The 18935-nt window shown below is 53.3% G+C and overlaps 2 protein-coding genes and 1 long non-coding RNA gene across 3 annotated transcripts; 2 read left to right on the top strand and 1 right to left on the bottom strand.

The window, feature by feature from the left end:
- Positions 1 to 2589: 2589 nt before the first annotated feature.
- On the bottom strand, positions 2590 to 13657 carry VAMP4 (vesicle associated membrane protein 4). Its single transcript, XM_042029814.1, has 7 exons — positions 13390 to 13657; positions 12088 to 12134; positions 11734 to 11784; positions 5142 to 5242; positions 4538 to 4617; positions 4303 to 4354; positions 2590 to 3274 (listed from the first exon to the last, which is right to left on the bottom strand). Exons 1-7 carry the CDS (start codon positions 13453 to 13455, stop codon positions 3246 to 3248), a joined length of 426 nt encoding a protein of 141 aa, XP_041885748.1. The 5' UTR covers positions 13456 to 13657; the 3' UTR covers positions 2590 to 3245.
- LOC121665508 lies at positions 9267 to 11784 on the top strand. Its single transcript, XR_006016377.1, has 2 exons — positions 9267 to 10122; positions 10384 to 11784. It is a non-coding gene; the product is annotated as an uncharacterized LOC121665508 (long non-coding RNA).
- A 167-nt stretch (positions 13658 to 13824) lies between the features above and the next one.
- On the top strand, positions 13825 to 17233 carry MYOC (myocilin). The gene is made up of 3 exons (XM_042029802.1): positions 13825 to 14495; positions 14994 to 15113; positions 15220 to 17233. The coding sequence occupies exons 1-3, from the start codon at positions 13994 to 13996 to the stop codon at positions 16002 to 16004; spliced, it is 1407 nt and encodes a 468-aa protein (XP_041885736.1). The 5' UTR covers positions 13825 to 13993; the 3' UTR covers positions 16005 to 17233.
- Positions 17234 to 18935: the final 1702 nt, after the last annotated feature.

The following is an 18935-nucleotide window of genomic DNA, read 5'->3' as shown; positions in this document are numbered from 1 at the left end:
GTGCTGTCATCAGGTTTCCTGTGTCGGAGCGATCAAATTCCATCGTTGTTGGTTTGCTGCTCGTGCTGCCTCTCACAGCCAGAGCTGTCCCTTGGGAAGGTCTGCGCTCAGGATAACCGCAGCACTGAATGACTCAAGCCCCAAACTGATCAACACCTAATTCTAGCACCTCAGGGCACCGCACTGATGGCTGTGGTTGTGGCAGCTTTCCCTGCCCTGAATCTCGGGTAAATGAAGGACCAGCTGGCGGCTGTAGCAAGAACTCCAGACCTCGAGTCAAGAGTTCTGTCCGTGGGGCCGGTGTGGAGCCCTAGAGGAACAGGTCAGTGCAGTCCAGGGCTGGTGGGGAGCAGGGCCCTCTGAAGGAGCAGCAGCAGGGTCCCAGGAGCTCTCCCACCGTGGTACCTAGGCCCCTCCTTACTGCCAGACCCTGCCAAAGCTCCTGCTTTGCAAGGGGACTCCTCAGGAGGGACTTCTTTCCCTCTGGCCTGCCCAGCTGACGGAGCCAGGAGGCCTCTACCCACCTGTGCCGCATCTCTGCATCCCCCCTTCCCTCAGGCATGGGGACCCCGGGGTCACACCATGGGGTCACACCATGGGGTCACACCAGCAATCCCAGGAGGAGGAATGATCCACTATAGCCAGAAGATGCCATTCCATGTACAAAAGCAATCGTGTGGAAAACAGCAGCTGATGGTCTGTCCTCTGCACAATGCAGGAATGGGTAAAACAGACCCAAAGCTTGGGTGAAGGAGTTGTTTTTGTTGTAGAATCTCCTTCATAACATCTCCTAAGTGAAAACCAATCCCCAAGCATGCAGACACTGCTGGAAACAACACTCATTTCTGCTGACTGCAGTTCTCCCTGCCACCAGTCCAGGGTGGGACAGCACAGGCTGCAATATGAAACCCCAGTATCAAAGGAATATATGGAGGAGTGCTCTCTACCATCCCAAGACCAGACACTCCTAATGGTCTTTCCAGCCTTGGGGGGAGAAAAAAAAAGTCTATAAAAGTTGCTTAGTAAATTCTTTTACTGCAAAGTTTCTGACCAGGACTGTTGGTTTGCTGCTGGTGCTGCCTCTCACAGCCAGAGCAGTCCCTTGGGAAGTCTGTGCTCAGGACACTGAATGACTCGAACCTAAAACTGACAAACACCCAATTCTGGCAACTCAGTGCACTGATGGCTGTGGTTGTGGAAGCTTTCCTTGCCCTGCATCCTGGGTACAACCATTTCCACCCCAACCTCATGGGAATGCTGCAAAATCCCTCCATCAAAGTTGAGGAATTCCAGCTTTCCCAGGGTAAGAGCTTGCTGCCTATGCTCAGCTGCCTGGGGTGGGCTTGGCCCAGACTTCGTCCTGCCAGCACCCACTTGCCAAAGCCAGGCTTTGCCTCCAGCAAGCAACTTAAAAACTGCTTCTCTTGCTCAGACCTGGTGCTGGCAGGGATCTGAGGTCCTCACATACTCCTGTGGCACCAAGCTCCTGCTGTGGGTGGCAGCAGCGGCAAGACTGGGCTGGGAGAGAAAGGCAGAGGCACTGGCAGGGCTCTCCAGCACGAGGAGTGAATTAACTCACTTTCCAATTGGCAGGACACAGTACCAAACAGCTCAGCGAGACCTGCAGTCCCCCTGAGACAGACACAGTCCCTCTTCATCCACCTTCTTGATCCCTTGCAGGTAGAGAGTAGCCAAAGGCACAGGCAGGATGACTTTTGTCCCTTCCACTGAGTGTATGATGTTAAAAACAGCCTATACTTGAAGAGGAAAGATCCAGCTTGGCTTTCTGATTCCCACCTGGAGAGATCAGGTCTCCAGAGGGGAAAAGCCCTATTTATATTCCAGCTGGGCAAGGGAGCTTGTAATCACATTCAGCCCTCCAGCCTGCTGTGCTCACTCCTAATCCCCTTCTCTGCATGGGGCAGCACTCAGGTGGAAACAAGGTCCTGGGGACAGGGTCAGAAGAGGAAGCTGGGACATGGCACTGGAAATTCTCTGGGGCACCATTTCCCCTCTCCAGTATTGTTTTGAACATGTGCTTAGCAGGATAACGCTTCTCTCATCAGAAAAGACCAAAAAGAGAACCAGAAGAGCTTGACTCAGCTAAAGCACCAGGCTCAGGGCTGGAAAGAAGAAGGGTCCCAAAAATAAAAGGCTGACAGAAATGCCACCAGCACTTGAGAGCAAGGCTGGAAACAGCCAAAACACCGCAGTCCCACTGATGGACAGAGGAGCTCAGTTCCCGTTCATCCCAGCACAGGGGTCCCTACAGTTCCCTGAGCACCCCAGCAACCGTGTCTGGGAATAATCCCCACCCCACTGCATCACAAGGTAGCAAAATTGGCTGGCATTCAGGACCACAATCACCACATCATGGTGAAGGGCTCTAAATATGAAGTGGGCTTGTTCACTGTGGACGGGTCTCAGGAGAATTGTTCTCCTGCTGTGTCTTTATATAATCATCCTACTTACTGGGTTTTATACACACTTCTTACTTCTGGTTAAGAAAACACAGAAACGGGGACTCCCAGCCTTGGAGAGCCCTGAATGTCCTGAAAACTTTATGAAGACGTGCAGAAACTCCACATGTACAGTCAAAAATAGGTTTACTGGAATGTCTTTAGTCACAGCTGTAAGCAGCAATACTGAAAACACTGAGCTTGTGCATTCCCATGGCAGGACCAGAAAGTCTTCTGGATTGTAAAAACCTAATTTAATTTTTCTCTTTTCTCTTTTTTTTTTTTTTGAACAAGAGAAAAACAACACCCTTGCAGTTGTCCTCAAAATAATCAGTTCCCTATAATATATTGGTATGTTTTCCTTCAGACATTTATCCCCTCCTTTTCTCTGATTCAAGGACAGAGTCCCCCCTGCCTTCCACAGCAGGCAGTAGAGAGCTGCTCAGACCATATTATTATTAATATTACAACTCAACCATATATACATATAGACTGTAGGGGCAAGTAGCCAGCTCCAAACCAGAGACCCAGAATTCCACAAAACAGGCAGTTTGGGATCTGAATCTTGTGTTATAAAAAAATATGTCTGACAGCAGGAACAGGTACTCAACTGGAAAAGGGCTGTTTGGTAGTTCTTAAAATGCTCTGTTAGAACTGGCTGCTTGCCACCACCTCCTGCTCCCAGGAGAAAAAACAACTTCAAAGCTATATACAGATATATCACTTAAATTACACAGCAGTTTGGTTATCCCAGAGGCAGCTCCACCGAAGCCTCCAGCTGCCCCATCAGGAATGGTACTTCAGGACTATGGGGACTGGAAAACACAAAGAAAGAAGCTCTCACCACACACCCATCCCTGCCAGGGAGTCCCCCCCATTTCTGTAGTGACAAACACCCTGCAGCTGCAAGCGTGTTCCCAGCCGCAAGCTAAAGCAATCTGCTGTCTGCACACGTGCTAGACAACATATCCTGCTACCTTAATCTCCTTCCAGCTCCCCAAAACTAAACCAGATGAGATTTTCCATCAATCTCTCTCTCTAAACTCTGCTGCCAGCTCTGCCTCTCCCACTGCAGGCTGTGTGGTAGAAGGACAACAGGCTACAAGGGCTTTGCTGAATGAACAAGAACAGTTACAGAACTGCCCCTGGACACTTCAGTGGGAGGAAAGCCCTCCAGACCCAGTGACACAGAAGAGCTGCCCTGCCATGCTGGGCTGCCTGGATCCCTGGAGCATGTCATTCTGCAGGCAGAGGGATCAATTATTTCTGCCTGGAAGAAACATGCTCTGGTCATTATGAGCTGTTTTGTAGGAAAAGCAGTGACATCTCTGCTCTGGGGAGCTCCAGGAAATGCAGAGGGCATGGGAAGGGACCAATTGCAAAGCCACAACAGCTACTTGATGGAAATGAAGCAGCCCATCAACTTTGGGGAAGAGTATTTGTAGACAGCAGGCTCATTGCAACGTGGCTGATACATGTAGAGATGCTTTTGGAAGACACTGCTCTAGCCTGAAACTTTTGCATTTACTCCCACCAGCCTTGGGATCAGTCAGTGCCAACCCTGGGTCAATACAGGGTTGGCAGGGCACTGCTGGCTTTCTTTGGTCACAGTCCACAGGACTTGGTTTGAGCCTGCTCCTGTGCGTGCACCTTTAAGCCTCGCAGAAAAGGAGCACAGAATGCTCTACAGGCACCCCTTATGATGACTTAAGGCAGAGTGGAGCCCATGGAGTGGCTCAGGTGCTCTCCCCCAGGGAGAACAGCACCACGGTGTCACTCACAGCATGGAGTGCCATAAATACGTCCATGCCAGACATGGCTGGGGTGATGTGGAGCTACTCACCGATGATCACGAGCAGGAGAATGACCACCACCATCGCTATGATCGCCTTCATCTGCAAGAGGAGCACACAGGCACGTTACACAGGCTGCCAGGGGTAATTGCTTTGACCTGAAAGGAGGCCTTTGCCTCCCAGCATCTTTTCAGCTAGGAAGCAGAGCTTCTCCATCTCCTCCCAGGGCAGGTGGGTAACCACCCTTCCACAAACGCAGCTCTGCCTGTTCCCCTTCTTGCTCACCTTACAGTCTCGCCACCACATCTGTCTTCGGAGATGCTTGGCTCTTTTGCTAAAAGCTGCTGCATTGTCTGATAAACTGTCTATTAATGGAAAGAAAAGAGTCAATTCAGTGGTGCACACACTGTCAGAGCACCCACTCACTTGTTCTAACTCCACTGAGTTTTATCCAGTGAAAGACCCAACCACAGCATGATTCATCAAAGCCACAGCAGGGTCAATGTGACACCTTTTACCAGAGCACACAGACAAGTCCTACTGTGGTCCCTTTGTACTGGCTGCCCTCTGAAGACAGGAACTTGCTCTGCAAGCCAGTGGACAGTGCCAGAAGACAGACCCATCTACCTTTGCTTGAAGAAACAACTAGATCCCAGAAAAGACACCTCCAAACTAATGCCTCTGCACAGAGCAGCAGGTAAAGGTGGAGAGAGAGTCAGTAGAAAGTCATATCTGCAGCCCAAGGCTGAGCAACACTACTCCCAGGAAGGACAGAAATGTAAGCCCTGTCTGTCATTAGGTGCCTTCTGAACTGAACCAGGTTAACCTGGCCCAGCAGCCAGGAAGAGCTGAGGGGACTGGGCCAGCAGAGCTGTGTTTCACATCACACCTGATTTATCCTGCAGATCATCCAGCCGCTCGCCTCTTTCGATCACCTTGGTGATGTTCTCCTGCATAACATCGATGACTTCATCCACCTGGTTCTGGACACTGGGGCAGAGCAAAGGCAGCATGAGAGGCAGAATTGAGCACCAGAGCTGCCCAGCCTGGTGGGATCTGAGAGCTCATCCACAAAAATGAAAGGGCACAACAGTGGAAAGAGGTTGATGGGGATGCAGAGAAAGCCGGAGGCATGGCATTGCATGGGTGGATCTCCAGCAATGCCAGCAAGAGCACGGGAACTCATGGGGCTCAGAGAGAGCACTGGGAAGTCAGCAGAAGTGGGACACGCTCTCTAGCACCTTTAACACACAAATGCAGTATGAAAAAGCACTAATTGCTGTTGGTGGGCACCTCTGCTACAGAAGAGCTCACAAAGGGGGAAAAAAGAACTATAAAACCCATACCTTATCTTTCTGCATTTCAGAGAATCCCACACCACACCTTTGCTCAGTAACTTGGGGTGAAATTAAATCAGCTCCCTCCTCCAGGAACTGAGTTGCTAAATTAAACCCACTCTGCCAGGGGCATAAAGAGGATAGCAAAGAAAGGACTGAGTTGAACTAAAACAAGATATAATTCATCTTCTCGTAGGTTACGCAACTCTGTGGGTAGTCTTCAGTGAACAGTAGCCTAAATCACACCCGTAGGGTTATTAAAAATGCATTTATTCACTCCAGAAAAAAACCTACACTGGCAAGAGAGAAAAATTTTCCTGGTGGAAAAGTACTGCTCCATTCTGGTTTGTATTTTGGAGCTAATACATGTTTATTTTCCTGGAGATAGAAGTAAGAATTTTCTTGAGGCCCAGGGGATAGCAATACATTGTTTGAGACATACTGTTCCCAGAAAGTCAATGGCAACAGCAGGATCTTGGAGGCAACAAAACAGAAATAGCTCCAAAGAGAAACAGTGTATCCTCCCCCATGGCCCATGAAACTGGGGCCAAGACAGACTCAAGGCCAGTCAATGGGGCACTGCAGAACCAGAAATAGGGCTCTGTCCCAGCCACCATGCCTCTAATTAATTAATTAATTAGAGACATAGGTTCACACTGATCTATTTTTCCTGCCAGCTACATGCCTCTTACCCAGCAGAAACCTGTCCTGATGAGGAGCAGCTGCAACCAGCAATAGTGGTCACATCACTTGCTCACATTTACTTCCTGTTCCAAATACAGGTGAGAATAGTCATTAAAAAGGCATTTTGCTCCCCAGAAAGCTCTAGGAAGAGTTCCACATCTCTAAATATGAAGGGGTTTCTCATCTTAGCCTTTCAGGTCAAGCTCTGTAGCACCACGGCACTGTGTCTTCCAGAGCTGGAAGAGCCAGGCAACTCCTCTGAAACCAGCTTCTGAGTCAACAGCTGTGATCTGGCACATGCTGGACTCCAGCAGCACATGTAAAAATTTGCTTTATTTAGAACATCATAAGAAAGGAACCTGCCTTCTCTGCTGCATCGCAGAGTCTATGGGAGCAGCATCTCTCTGAACCCACCTACACCATGTGGTGGCAGCTCCCGCCTTCCACGCTGATGGAAGCCATCTGCCAGGATGAATGTGGAGGGGAAGGGCACAGACAATCCCCAAAGACCTCTCAGAAGGAACCTGTCCCATGCCCAGGAGCTGTTCTGATCCACTGTTTGTTTTACAAAGTATGAGGCGAGTGGCAGAGCTGCTGCTGTTGGGAAAGCTCAGAAGGTGGCACTGAGGATGCAGACAGATGCTGCCCAGGAAAGTGTCCACGCCACGCAGGACACATAGCCCCATGGCCCATCCCTGGGGCAGTGGATGAGAAGCAGGCATGTTCTGCAAGGGGGTTTCCTTACATCGGCACAGCAAGTCCCAGCTTGGAAATGCCAGCAGTGCAGCTACAGCTTGGGGCAAGAGGAAAAGCACAAACATCTGCTACCCCAGATGAGCCAAGCTGGCCAAACCTCTGAGCCCATAAACATCAGCTTCACACGCAGAAGTCTACATTTGCAGTATGTAAATGTTTCTAAAATAATTTTCTGTGTTGAAAATAGAGAGATTTCCTCCCACAACAGATTTGTAACCAAATTATCCTGGTACAACTAACAAGTGGGAGCGTGCAAGGTTACAGTGCATCTAGGAACTTGCAGAGCAATGCAACACTACCTGTATCCCTGCCAGTGCAGGTCAGAGCCTTGAGGGGTGCTGCTCCAGTCCTGGGACACCCAAAGTGTTGGAGGCAAAATGGGCTGGTAACTCCAAGCTGCTGTGGTGGATAACAGCATTTGGGGGAGACCTATGGAGCACAGACCCTTACTGCCCAAGCTGCTTCTCAGCATCCTGTCTCTTCTCACTTGAGCTGCTGACAAAATGCTGAGGGCCCTTGCTACCTGCCCAAACCCTGGGCAAGCTGTCCCCAAGAGAACAAAACATTTCACAGATGGAGAACGGAGGCACAAAGAAACCAAGGCTTATAAACTCCCACAGATGTTGAGGTGTTGACTCCCATGGAACACAGATGCATTTGGGTAACACAATCAGTACCATTTGGCATCTGATGTAAAAGAGAACCCTGGGAAAAAAACCCAACAAAACAACAAAGCAAAAAACAGGAAGGAAGAGGCCAAGCCAGGGAAATTCAGACCTCCACAGAGCGTCTTAACCAGACCTTAAGCCAGCCCTTGCTTTCTGCTCTCTCCCACTCTTCATTGCTGCACTGGTGCCTCTCCAGGAGGGGGCTGAAAAATGCCCAGCCTATGTATTAGCCCACCAGCTTCAGAACAAATTCAAAAATTGCCATTAGTTTGGCACGCTTGAAGTAGGAAACTCAAGTCACATCAAGAAGAAAATATTTTCTTGTTTTATTTGGCAAGAGGGAATGAGTCCTCTAATATGAAGTGTATTTCCTGTTGTGGAGCTACGGGCTTTTGACACATACACTTCATGAGCTTTACTCCTGCCAGATTTCCAAGAGAAATAAAGCGGAATAAATACCTGCCAGGAAAGGGAGCAAGGCAAAAGCATGAAATATGTCTCCTATGACCTTCTTTCTTCCTAATTACTGCAAGTCTGATGCTTTTAACAAGAACAGCAAGTGTACACCATCAAAGCAATGAGATCCAATGGCACTCAGCTTGCTTTAGACTTCTCTTTTCTTGTGCTTTGCTGTTCCAGAGTGGGAGGAATAAGCCTTTCCATTTTGGCCACACTGGGTTAGGTACTGAAAACCTGCTTGGGCTGGTCAGGGTGCTACATTCTCCAGACACTGTAAACAGGCATGCACACACCATGGGATGTGCTGCCCAACGCTACTGCTTGTCTCCAAAGCCAGGTGTTTATAGCCAGCATGACACACTCCAGTTTTCCACCCCAGTGATGTGAATAGTGTGTATTATGGTGCAAATTACACCCCAAACACCCCTCGTTGTGGCAGTCACCCAGGGAAGAGGGAACAGGAAGGAGAGCCAAGGCAGATGGAGGGTACAGAGGCAGGAGGCCAGCGCTGCACAGCACTCCCCAAGGCACAGCTCTCTGCAGAGAGCCCTGCTGTTCTCAACAACAGGGTAACAGCGCTGAACCATGCTGCAAATCCCTGGATTTAAGTTGCTGCTTAGTCACAGCTGTGAGGAAAACAGCAGTCTATGCCTCCCTGAAGCCTTTCAGTCATTGAAAGGATTATATCCAACAATCATGCCTGTCAACATAGTCTTGGTATCACCCTCATATGGAAGCCTGGACTCTGGTTGGGGTTCACTGCACAACCAGCCACCTGCAATGAGCCCTGGGAAGCTGCAGTCAGCTCTTGCCTCAAGCGTTCAAACCATTCCCCAGACCTTCCCCCTGCTCAGGGCCTGCAGCCAGACAGAGCCACCAGGGCGAAGTCCCAGGGGCTGGGAATGCTGACTACCCTAAGCAGCACAATGGGGGATTCACAGCGACCAAGAGGCTCCCAGGGAACCCCAGTACTGTGCTGAGCCTCAGCAGCAGCATGAACATGAAGCCAATGGCACAGTTCCCTGAAAGCACGAACATCAGCACTAAAGTGAGTCAAGCAGCACAGAAAAGGGACTGATTTTAGCAGAATTTTTGAAAAGATGGTCTGTGATGAGCAGCTCTTTTTCCAAATAAAAGAAATCCAGGTGGAAGGTGAACATCCCACCTTCCCTTGAAAAGGCTCTCGTGCACACATTCAGCACTTCTTCCAAAGCCTCGAAGCAAAGGCAGAGAAAGGAGATCTCTTACCTGTTCTTTGTACCTTTGGGGAAAAGGATAAAAGCCCTTTAAGAGCTGCCTTTCAGCTCCAGCCCACCCTGGGAATGGGAGGTCTCAAAGGGAGCCAAAGGGACCCCATGTAGCCTCTCAACTACCAGAGGAGAGTCTACCCCAACCAAGCAGCTTCCAGACACATCAGGACAAAGCACAGCTTGAAGGGGACTGACACTTCCTCCTGTCACTGTTGCTGACTGTAACTCACCTCTTTCCCCAACAAGGTTTGCAGTGTTCCCCACGGCTAAGCTGGCCTTGAGGGTCTCTGCTGCCAAACTCCACCCTGACCCAATCCATCCCCCTTTCCTGCCAAGGACAACTAGGAAAACTTTCCAATCTTGCCCCTCACGTTTAACATGTTCCACAGCCTTGCTCCCATAATCCCATCATTTTTTCCTCTACCCAATCCTCCAGCCAGTTTCCTTTTACACCTGTCTTCACACCTCGTTCCTCCAGCCCCTACTGCCATGGCCTCTCTAGCTTTGCCCAGCTATGCCTTGGCTCTCCAAATGCTCAAATTCCGCCTTAAAATGTCTTTTTCTTACAGTTTTTCAGCAGCAACCCAACCCTTTCTTTGTTGATACAGAGAAAACTGACTCACTGTGAGAGCAGGCATTGATCCCTCCAGCACAAGGGCTGAACTGATCAGAAACTTCCTAATGATCTCCATGACAAGGAGTGATGACTGCATGGTGTAAGTGCTTATTAAACAAAACAATCAACACTGATGAGAGCAGAAAATAAATTCTGTTTTGTAATAGATGCTCTAGATACTACATAGATGTAGCCACTTGGTACCCTAAGGGACATATTCCATGCCACATCTACTATACCCAGGCAATCTCTGGCAATGGGCAAGCCTCATGTGTGTGGGGCATTAGTCACATCTATGTCACACCTATGGACCCACCAGCTCCTGGCTAAATGCTTGTTTCACTTTTCTTCCTTTTCAAAGATGCAGTGTCATCCTCTACCTAAGCCACTGGTACCTTCTGCCAGGCCAAGACAGAGGGAAGAGAAGAGCTCCTGTTTTCTCCCACCAACAGGGAACACAGAAGACACTGTAGATGCTGTCCAGCAGAGGAAGATGAAGGGACAGACACTACCCTGTCTCCACCTCTTCATGGAGGTGAGACCCCACTCATAAACCCAATTCTCAGCTTTCTCATTCACTCCAGATCAGCCTGGCCATGCCCTAGAAGGAAGGCTCTATCTACACTGGCTTACTCCAAGGAGCAGTTCATCTCTACCAACAGCATCCTCACACTCTGGAGGGAACAGAGATGCCCTGAAAACTCAGGGTGAAATCACCTGCCCTCTGCCTCTTGTGCAACTCAAGTGCCCTTCACTCCTCGAGATAATGTGGCAAGCACAGCCTAATGCTGATGGTGGCAATGAGTCATCCCAGACCTGTGCTGGCTTCTTCCTGGCATGGAAAAAAATCCCTAACCAAGAGCCACACTCAGGCTGCAAACAAGACCCAGTCTGGATAATGCCCAGGCATCAGTCCTCACACAGATCTCTGTCCTGGCTCCACAGAGATCAGGAAAGGAAACCAGGCAACACAGACCAGGGGTCTGTGAGTATCCCCACACTTTTGATTAAGTACCACCACCACATCCCTCACAGGAAAGGACAGGCAAAACTGGAGCCCTGAACAAGCATCATCCAGGAAATGACTCGATGGGAGAAGGATCCAGGGTGTTCACTCCTTCCTTCTTGCGCTACTCCTCCTCCAGCTGTAATGGTTTCCTGTTTTCCAGCTGCTTTGACCCCACTGAGTCACTGCTCATCTTCAGGTCACCTATATCAAGTTTTTATCTGGAGGAAGCCAGAGGACCAGCTGCTGCCCAAAATCCATGGTCCTGGTGTGTTCCTGACAACTTACTTTCTTGAAACTTTAAGGAGTATGTTACAGGATGAGGTTAAAAAGCCTCAAAACAATAAAAAATGGTGCTAGGAAAGGTTAAAATCCAGGGTTAATGCTCTAGAGGAAGAGCCTCACAAAAGCATGGAATAGGTCACCACCAGAACACAGCAAGGGCTTCAGAAACTCCAATAAGCTATGGTGATGTAATCCTATCCCTTTGCCTCTGTCAAGACACAATTTCCTGATAGGCTGCATCAAAGCTGAGATTTCCTTTAGCTGGGGACACGTGGGGTAGGACATGTCAGTCAGAAGAACACAGGCACAAGGAATGTTCATATGATGAGCTACACAGAAATACTCTGATAAGACAGCAGCAGGAGCTCACAGTGCCAGAATAAATTATTATCTCTGTGAGACTAACAAACAACAACTTACTGCCTGATCTTGTCATTCCTGGGTCCAAATCTGGGTCCAGAAGGCCCCCTCCTGCAGGCAGAAAAGAGCAATCAGGACAGAAGGTACAATGAAATCATGTTTTTAAACCAGACCCAAGAGATACACAGGAGAGAACCAACGCCTTGTGCATGGAGGATTGTTTTCATACCTCCCATCAGTCCCTCCCATGTCTTAGGATATGTGGGACATCTCACTCTTACAAAAGGTCACACCTGTTAATTCACACTCAAGGCCAAGGCTCTGGAAAATCATCCCAAAGGGAATCAAAGGTTTTCATTCTCAAGTCCCCGGTCTCAGAGCTGCAGGCGGGTATGACACTGCATTCCAACTCACAAGAAAAAGTCTTCCTCTTCATCCGAGTCTTCCTCCAACAGGTTCCTCTGCAAACACAGAAAAACCATCACATCAATAAGCAACCACCATTTCACGCACACATTGCCAGCTCTTAGGATGCAGTCAGCATCCTCTGACTGCAGGAAGGCCCTCTCTGCTCAAGGGACAATCCCAGCCCTGCACCCAAAACCATCAGCATCACCCACAGCCACCTTGGGCTGTCCCATCCACCCTGGAAATCAGATCCACTCTGGATTTGGAGGACGTGGTTTCTCCACCATGTGATAGCAGCAGGTGTAAGAGGGATGACCACCTGGGCGGGAGGGCAGAGTGGTCTGGCAGCTCCTCTGCTTCATCCCAAAGGGCTCCCTGGAGCTCCCCTTTGCTGATCCACTACACTCCATGAGATGATCCAAAAACTGATTTTAAAAAGCAACCCCACTGAAGCCTGAATGTTTCGGATGAAAACATTTCTGCTTAGGGTCAAAAACAATCAAGAGGGGGACGTGGCACACTAAAGGTTTGGGACTCAGCACATGGTCCTTGGGGTACCAACAGTTGCTGCTTTCCTGTGTGTAGATCTGGGCTCCCACCTGCAAGCCTGATGCTCTGATGTTGAAGCTCACCTACATTTCCATCCTGTCACATTTGCTCAATCAACTCAAGCAAACCTGCCAGATCATGCAATAGTTCCAGCCACTGCTTCCCTCAAAAGAGGAGCAAACTGCCTTCGCAGTACGGGCTCCTCATCTCGCTGACAGCTGTCGTGAGCTGCAGCAGCATTTCTGACCACAGCCTAAACTGAGTTTTAGCACACCCTGACCCCAGCAGGTTAAATCCACTTTGTCCAAATCAGGCAACTGCTGTGACCTGTATTCAAAACCTAAAGTGTGGGGGGACCGTGGTGACAGGAGAAAAAATCAGCTGTAAAGCACAGGGTGACTTCATTCAAGTCCTTCAGCCAACGTGGGCAGGAGAGCCAGGACGTGTCCCTGCCAGGCTCTGCGGGAGTGCAGGAGACTGAGGCACACCGGGATCTCATGGCCATGGATGCAGACTAAGGGAGCCGCAACAGGTTCCCAAAACAGCCGTAACGAAGCTGGTTTGACACACACGGGTCAGGGCTGGCGCTCGGACAGCCCCTCACTGACTGAATGTCGCTGTCACAGCGCTCCGGGCTCCTGGGCCCCGTGGCTGAAGGCTGCGGCAGCACAAGGAGACCCGCCCAAGGGACCCCTACGGTGGGCATCGACCCGGCCACCCTACGGTCTGCCCGCTGCGCCCCGGAGGAGAGGCACTCACCCGCTCGCTCTTCACCGAGCCCGTCACCTCGTCGTCGTTCAGGTGCCGCTTGAATTTGGGAGGCATGGCCGGTCCGTGCCGCGGGGCTCCGTGCCCGGGGGGAGAAGCCTAGAGGGGAGAGCAGGAAGCGTCCGGCAGGCCCAGGACAGGACCCCGCAGCCCCCGCGCTCACCGGGCAGGGCCGGGCCGGCGGGAAATGGCCGGTACCGCGGAGAGTCCGCCGTCACAGCGACCGCTCGGCGCTCCGCCCGCCGCACCGAGCGCCGAGCTACCGATGGTGGGGCAGGCAGAGGGCGGAGACACGAACGGGGCGGGGCCGGCGGGGCGGGGGCGGGGCCGGCGGGTTCGGCTCCGGTCGCGGCCCCGAGCAGCCCCCGCGGGGTTCGGCCCCGAGTTCGCCCGCCCCGGCCCCCGGCGTCACCCCTGGCACACGGCCCCGCCCGCCCAGCCCGGCCAGCGGCCCCGGGGAGGCAGCAGGGCAGTGCCGGTGCCCCCGCAGGCATCTGGAAGGTTCCGGCTCGCCCGCCCCCTGCCGCCCCGACCCTCTTCCCCTATAAATGCGGGCGCCGGTGCCCGGCGCGCTCAGAGGGGCGGCGCCGGGGCCATGCTGGGGGTCTGGCTGCTGCTCTGGGGGTCCGTGGCCCTGGGCGGCCGGGCGGACACCGCCTTCCTCCACCGCGCCCATGACAGCTCCGGGCACTGCACCTACTCCTTCACGGTCGCCAGTCCCGTCGAGGCCGCCTGCCCCGAGGCTGCCGGCGGCGTGCCCGAGCTGCGCGCCGAGCTGGCCGCCCTCGCCGCCCGTCTGAGTCGGCTGGAAAGCCTGGAGCGAGGAATGGGGGGCTCGGGGCCTCGAGGAGCCGAGCCGGGGGGGGCACGGGACCCCCAGCAAGTCGCCTTGACCGCCCGCCTGGAGGCTGCGTACGGCGAGCTGCTGCGGGCCAAGTCCCGGCTGGAGGAGGAGAAGGGGCGGCTGGAGCGGGAGAAAGAGGAGCTGGGCAGGCGGCTGGAGAGCAGCGCCCAGGAGATCACCCGGTTGCGGGCCGCCCGCTGCCCCCCCGGCAGAGAGGGGCCCGGCCGGGATACGCTGCGCGCCCCCGCCAAGGGTAAGTGCCGGGCCGGGACCCCTGTGCGTCCTCGCCACCGGCTCCCCGATAGTGCCGCTGGCTCCTCCGCTCTTGCCAAGTCCCCGTGCGGCCCCCATACTCTGCACCCACTGCTGCCCCTCACTCTTGGGGACCCTGGTGGGCTCAACCTTGCTGGGGGGTCGCAGCCCATTGCCCCATACCTGAGTCGCCATCCCATTGCCTGCCCCGCAGCAGAGGGGGGATGTAGGGTACCGTGCAAATCTGGGGTATGAAGAGTTTCCCCCAAAGGGAATTAAACACCTGGGGGGACAAGAGCGTCAGCGGAGCAGGGTCCCTCTCAGCAGGTCACAGATGTGCCCTGCTACAGTGGGAGGGGGTACCGGGCTCCTGACCAAGGCATCGGCATTTTGGGGGGCAGCGGCCCGGCACGGAGCCCCCCGAAGGCGGCAGGAGCAGGCAGGGCAGTGAGGGGGGCTGGCTCAGCCCTCGCTCACGCTGTGCCTCACCTCGCTGCAGCGCCGCGCTGGGAGCCGCAGCCCCTCGCCTACCAGGAGCTGCAGTCGGAGAGGACGGAGGTTCCCGTGTCCCGGCTGCTGGAGGAGACGGCGCTCGGCCGCCCGGGGAAGGAGGACTCAGGTACGGGCACGCCGGGCCGGCCCCACGTCCCGCTGCTCACAAGTGCCGCTGGCCCTCCCGAGGGGCTGGCGGTGACCACTCTCTCTCCCGTCCTGTCCCCGAGCAGGCTGCGGCCAGCTGGTGTGGGTGGGAGAGCCCGTGGTCTTTGGCCGGGCCGACTCCATCGCGGGCAAGTACGGCGTGTGGATGAAGGACCCCGAGCCCGTGCCCCCCTTCACGCGGGACAACACCTGGCGTGTGGACACCGTGGGCACCGAGGTGCGCCAGCTCTTCCAGTACGAGGAGGCCGAGCAGCTGGCCCGGGGCTACCCCGCCAAGGTGCACATCCTGCCGCGGCCCCTGGAAAGCACGGGGGCCGTCATCTACCGCGGCGGGCTCTTCTTCCAGCTCCGCCATTCCCGCTCCGTGGCCCGCTACGATCTGCGGGGAGAGACCATCACGGCCGAAAGGGAGATCCCCGGCGCCGGCTACCACGGGCAGTACCCCTACTCCTGGGGGGGCTACACCGACATCGACCTGGCGGTGGATGAGACGGGACTCTGGGTCATCTACAGCACCGAGAAGGCGCGGGGAGCCATCGTCCTCTCCAAGCTGGATCCCGAGACGCTGGAGATTCGTCGGACCTGGGACACCAACATTCGCAAGCGGGGGGTGGCCAACTCCTTCCTTATCTGCGGCACCCTCTACACCGTCAGCAGCTACTCGGCGCCCAACGCCACCATCAACTTTGCCTACGACACTGCCACCGGCACCAGCCGGGCCCTCAGCATCCCCTTCGAGAACCGCTTCCGCTACCTCAGCATGCTGGACTACAACCCTGCCGAGCGGCAGCTCTTTGCCTGGGACAGCTTCAACATGGTCACCTACCCCGTCCGCCTCTCCCGGGCTTGAGCCGAGGCTGGCAATGCGCCGGCTCGGCCCCCGGGACCCTTATGCGTGCCTTGGCACCCTGCTTCCCGCCCCATTTCCCCCGGCACGGCCAGGAGCGCCACCTCGGGTGATGCTGGGGGCCACACGCTGCCCAGCCACACCCCTTTGTGCTCAAGTGCAGCAGAGAGAGATGAAGCGCTGCTCCAGAGCCTGGCAGAGCCAGGGAAATGCCTCTCGTCAGCCTCGGCGGGTTTCGGATGGGTCACAGCAGTACCCAGGCCTGAGCTGCTCCAGCACCCTCTGCGAGCACCCAGCCTGGCCACCCCGAATTTGGAGCAGGGAGGACTCAGGCATGGTGGAGGTTGGGCAGAGAAGAGTAGAAGCGCTGTCCAGAAGGGCCCTGCCTTAAAATAAACGTTTTTCCCTAGTTGTGAGCAGTGATCCCCTCTGTGGGGTCGGGGTTTGTTGTTTCCAGGCTCTGCAGAGCTCCCTTGCAGAGATCCCACACTCCCAGTGCCCAGGGGCATCCTGGAGCTCAGCCACCTTCAAAAATCATCAAGTAGGCTCAAAAGCAGCAGGGAATACAGACACTCATTGCACAAGCCTTGTTTTATTGGGGAAAAAATAAAGCAGCCAGGAGAACAGGGGTGAGGAGTGCTGGCAGAGCATCCTGCAGCTGGGTGACCTCTCAGTACCCAGCCCTTCCCAGCCATGTGCTTCAGCTTTACAGGCCGTTCCAGGCCAGCAGCTCTCCCCCCACCAGTCCAAAACATGCTGTTTTATCTATTTATTGTAGGAAGCTTGGAGGAGGAGGCTTCTTTCCCTATCTCTGGCATTCAGGTCAGCAGCAACCACATTCCCCAGGGGTTGTGTAGCGTCCTGGCCCAATAAACATTGCCCAGCACTGCTGCTGCCTTGCACCTTCGTCTTTCCAAACCTGTTTTCCAAGGAGTGTGGTGGGCTGGTGCCCCTCTTGATGCACCTACAGGCTGAAGCTGCTGGTGGGGGGAGCTGTAAAGCCTTGAGCAGGAAAATGCCACATTTGAAAGGCAGCTTCTGACAGAAATACACCATGTATTGGAGCAGTGGAAAAGGACAGAGAACACAGTGGCACACTTGTGATGATCACCTACAGCTACAGGGATTTTCAGTAAGATGCTTCACCCCACTGCTGTCCTCCTGGCACTAACACTGTTGTCTTAAGTGTAGCACTGTATATTTGCATATCATAATGAAGCATTTGGCTTATTCATCATCTCCACACTTTATTTTGGAAAAATACGTGATGGTTGTGAAAAGTGAGATGGTATGTGTAAGACTGGGGTGTTTGGTGAGCTGCAGGGCAGGCAGCAGGTGGGACCCCAGCATGTGGAGGGAGGAGGCTGAAAGACCCATTCCTGTTTCCAGACAGGCCCAGAACCAGGCTGGGATTCTCACCTGAGCCAGGGCCAGTGAAAGCATCCCTCTGGCCAGTGATGTCCCAGCAGCCCCAGGATCTGCAGCAGGGCTCTGCCAGCCCCCACTGCTCAGCTCAGGTGGATCAAGAACACGTCACCCCTGTCACTGTCAGACACAGAGCTGGGGAGCCCTGGGGCCAGGGCAGGATCTGGGTGAGGGAAGCAGCGGGGGTCACCCAGGGGCTGTCAGGTGCCCATCAGGGCCGGGGAGAATGAAGCAGGCAGCAGCCAGAGCCAGCAATGCACAGCAAACCTGCTACCAAGGATGGGAGAAAGGTATTTCTGTCCCAAAACAGGATGGGAGGTGAGGCTGGAGCCCCCCTTTACCCCGCAGCTCCCTGGGGGTGTGAGCCAAGCCCCAGGATGAAAGGCAGGGTTTGTGCAGAGCCCCGGGGAGCAGCAGCACCTTGGCCAGCCCAGACACCGAGGGCAGACAGCTCCCGCCCCTCCCCACGCTGGGGCCTTCTCAGGCCGGCAAGTCCATCTCTTAATTGACTAAGAAAATAAAGGAAGACAAGCCAGTGTACACAGGATTTCCAGAAAGCTGGGCTGGATCTGAACAGCGCTGAATACACAGTTTTACTTAACAGGCTTTGGGAAAACAAGCCTTCCCTGCCCACAGCCCAGCAAGAAGCCAGCCTGAGCCCAGGGGGTTGCTGGATCTGGCCCCAGTCCCATTTAACCCCCTTCTGGCTCTTGCCCTTGAGAAAAGTTACAACCTTTTCACAGCCTCAACATTATTAAGGAAAAAGAAATTGAATTCCCCAAACAAAATTGTTCCCTAATGTCTGGGAGGTTCAGCACAATTATTTCTGATGACCAGAAAAGAGATTACACACCAAATCCCACTCAAATTAAAAAAGCAAGAGCTACTCCAGTGTAAATAGCCAGGAGCAAGTTATCTGATTAAATATCATAAAAATATTCAGCGAACTGGGGTCAATGACTGAAAGCTCCACTTGGCCTCAAAGGCAGCTGGGGTGGTTTGAGGTTTTGTTAAGGCACACATCAAACCTGGGTTATTTGGAAGCACAGAATGCCCAAGCATTTACTTTTAATTAAACTTCTGCAGAAATAACTCCCCTTGTTCTGCTCTGAGCACAAAATAGTCCAAAGCCTAGTACGTTCCCACAGCCAACTGTGGGAAATTCCTCTGACTTCCCAATAGCTTTATTACTACAGAGTTTAACATTCATCCTTTCAGCAGCATTTCCTTAAAAATAGAACAGTCTGGTGAATGAGTTCCCATTTTTGGAGTGTCCTTTCAAGACAAAACAGGCCAAAGGCAACCTCAAAGCAGGGAAAACATCACAACTCAGTTACTTTTATAGCACATTTATAGATGGAAGCAGCATCTCCATTCACTCAGTCCATCCATGTCCACCCTCCTTTCCAAGCATTTACTGCAGCTGTGCTCACAAATCCTTTTGAAAAAGGTGATTTACCCACAGTGTTACCTGCTGAGAGGTTCCTTCTGCCCACAGCTACATTAGTG

The sequence above is a fragment of the Corvus kubaryi genome, unplaced genomic scaffold, assembly GCF_017639235.1.
Source record: "Corvus kubaryi isolate FWS band 111438036 unplaced genomic scaffold, C.kubaryi_AGA036_p1.0 37334, whole genome shotgun sequence".
Classification (NCBI taxonomy): Eukaryota; Metazoa; Chordata; class Aves; order Passeriformes; family Corvidae; genus Corvus; species Corvus kubaryi.
Note: the sequence above shows the minus strand (reverse complement) of the source record. Positions and strands in the feature narration are given on the sequence as shown.

Excerpts from the sequence above, each read along its gene's own strand:
- VAMP4 (XM_042029814.1), bottom strand. The coding sequence starts at position 13,455 with ATGCCTCCCAAATTCAAGCGGCACCTGAACGACGACGAGGTGACGGGC. Across the intron at positions 12,135-13,389 it reads GCTCGGTGAAGAGCGAGCGG|AGGAACCTGTTGGAGGAAGA; the intron begins GTGAGTGCCTCT and ends CTGTGTTTGCAG. Across the intron at positions 5,243-11,733 it reads AGGAATGACAAGATCAGGCA|TGTCCAGAACCAGGTGGATG; the intron begins GTAAGTTGTTGT and ends GCTCTGCCCCAG.
- MYOC (XM_042029802.1), top strand. The coding sequence starts at position 13,994 with ATGCTGGGGGTCTGGCTGCTGCTCTGGGGGTCCGTGGCCCTGGGCGGC. Across the intron at positions 14,496-14,993 it reads GCTGCGCGCCCCCGCCAAGG|CGCCGCGCTGGGAGCCGCAG; the intron begins GTAAGTGCCGGG and ends ACCTCGCTGCAG. Across the intron at positions 15,114-15,219 it reads CCCGGGGAAGGAGGACTCAG|GCTGCGGCCAGCTGGTGTGG; the intron begins GTACGGGCACGC and ends GTCCCCGAGCAG.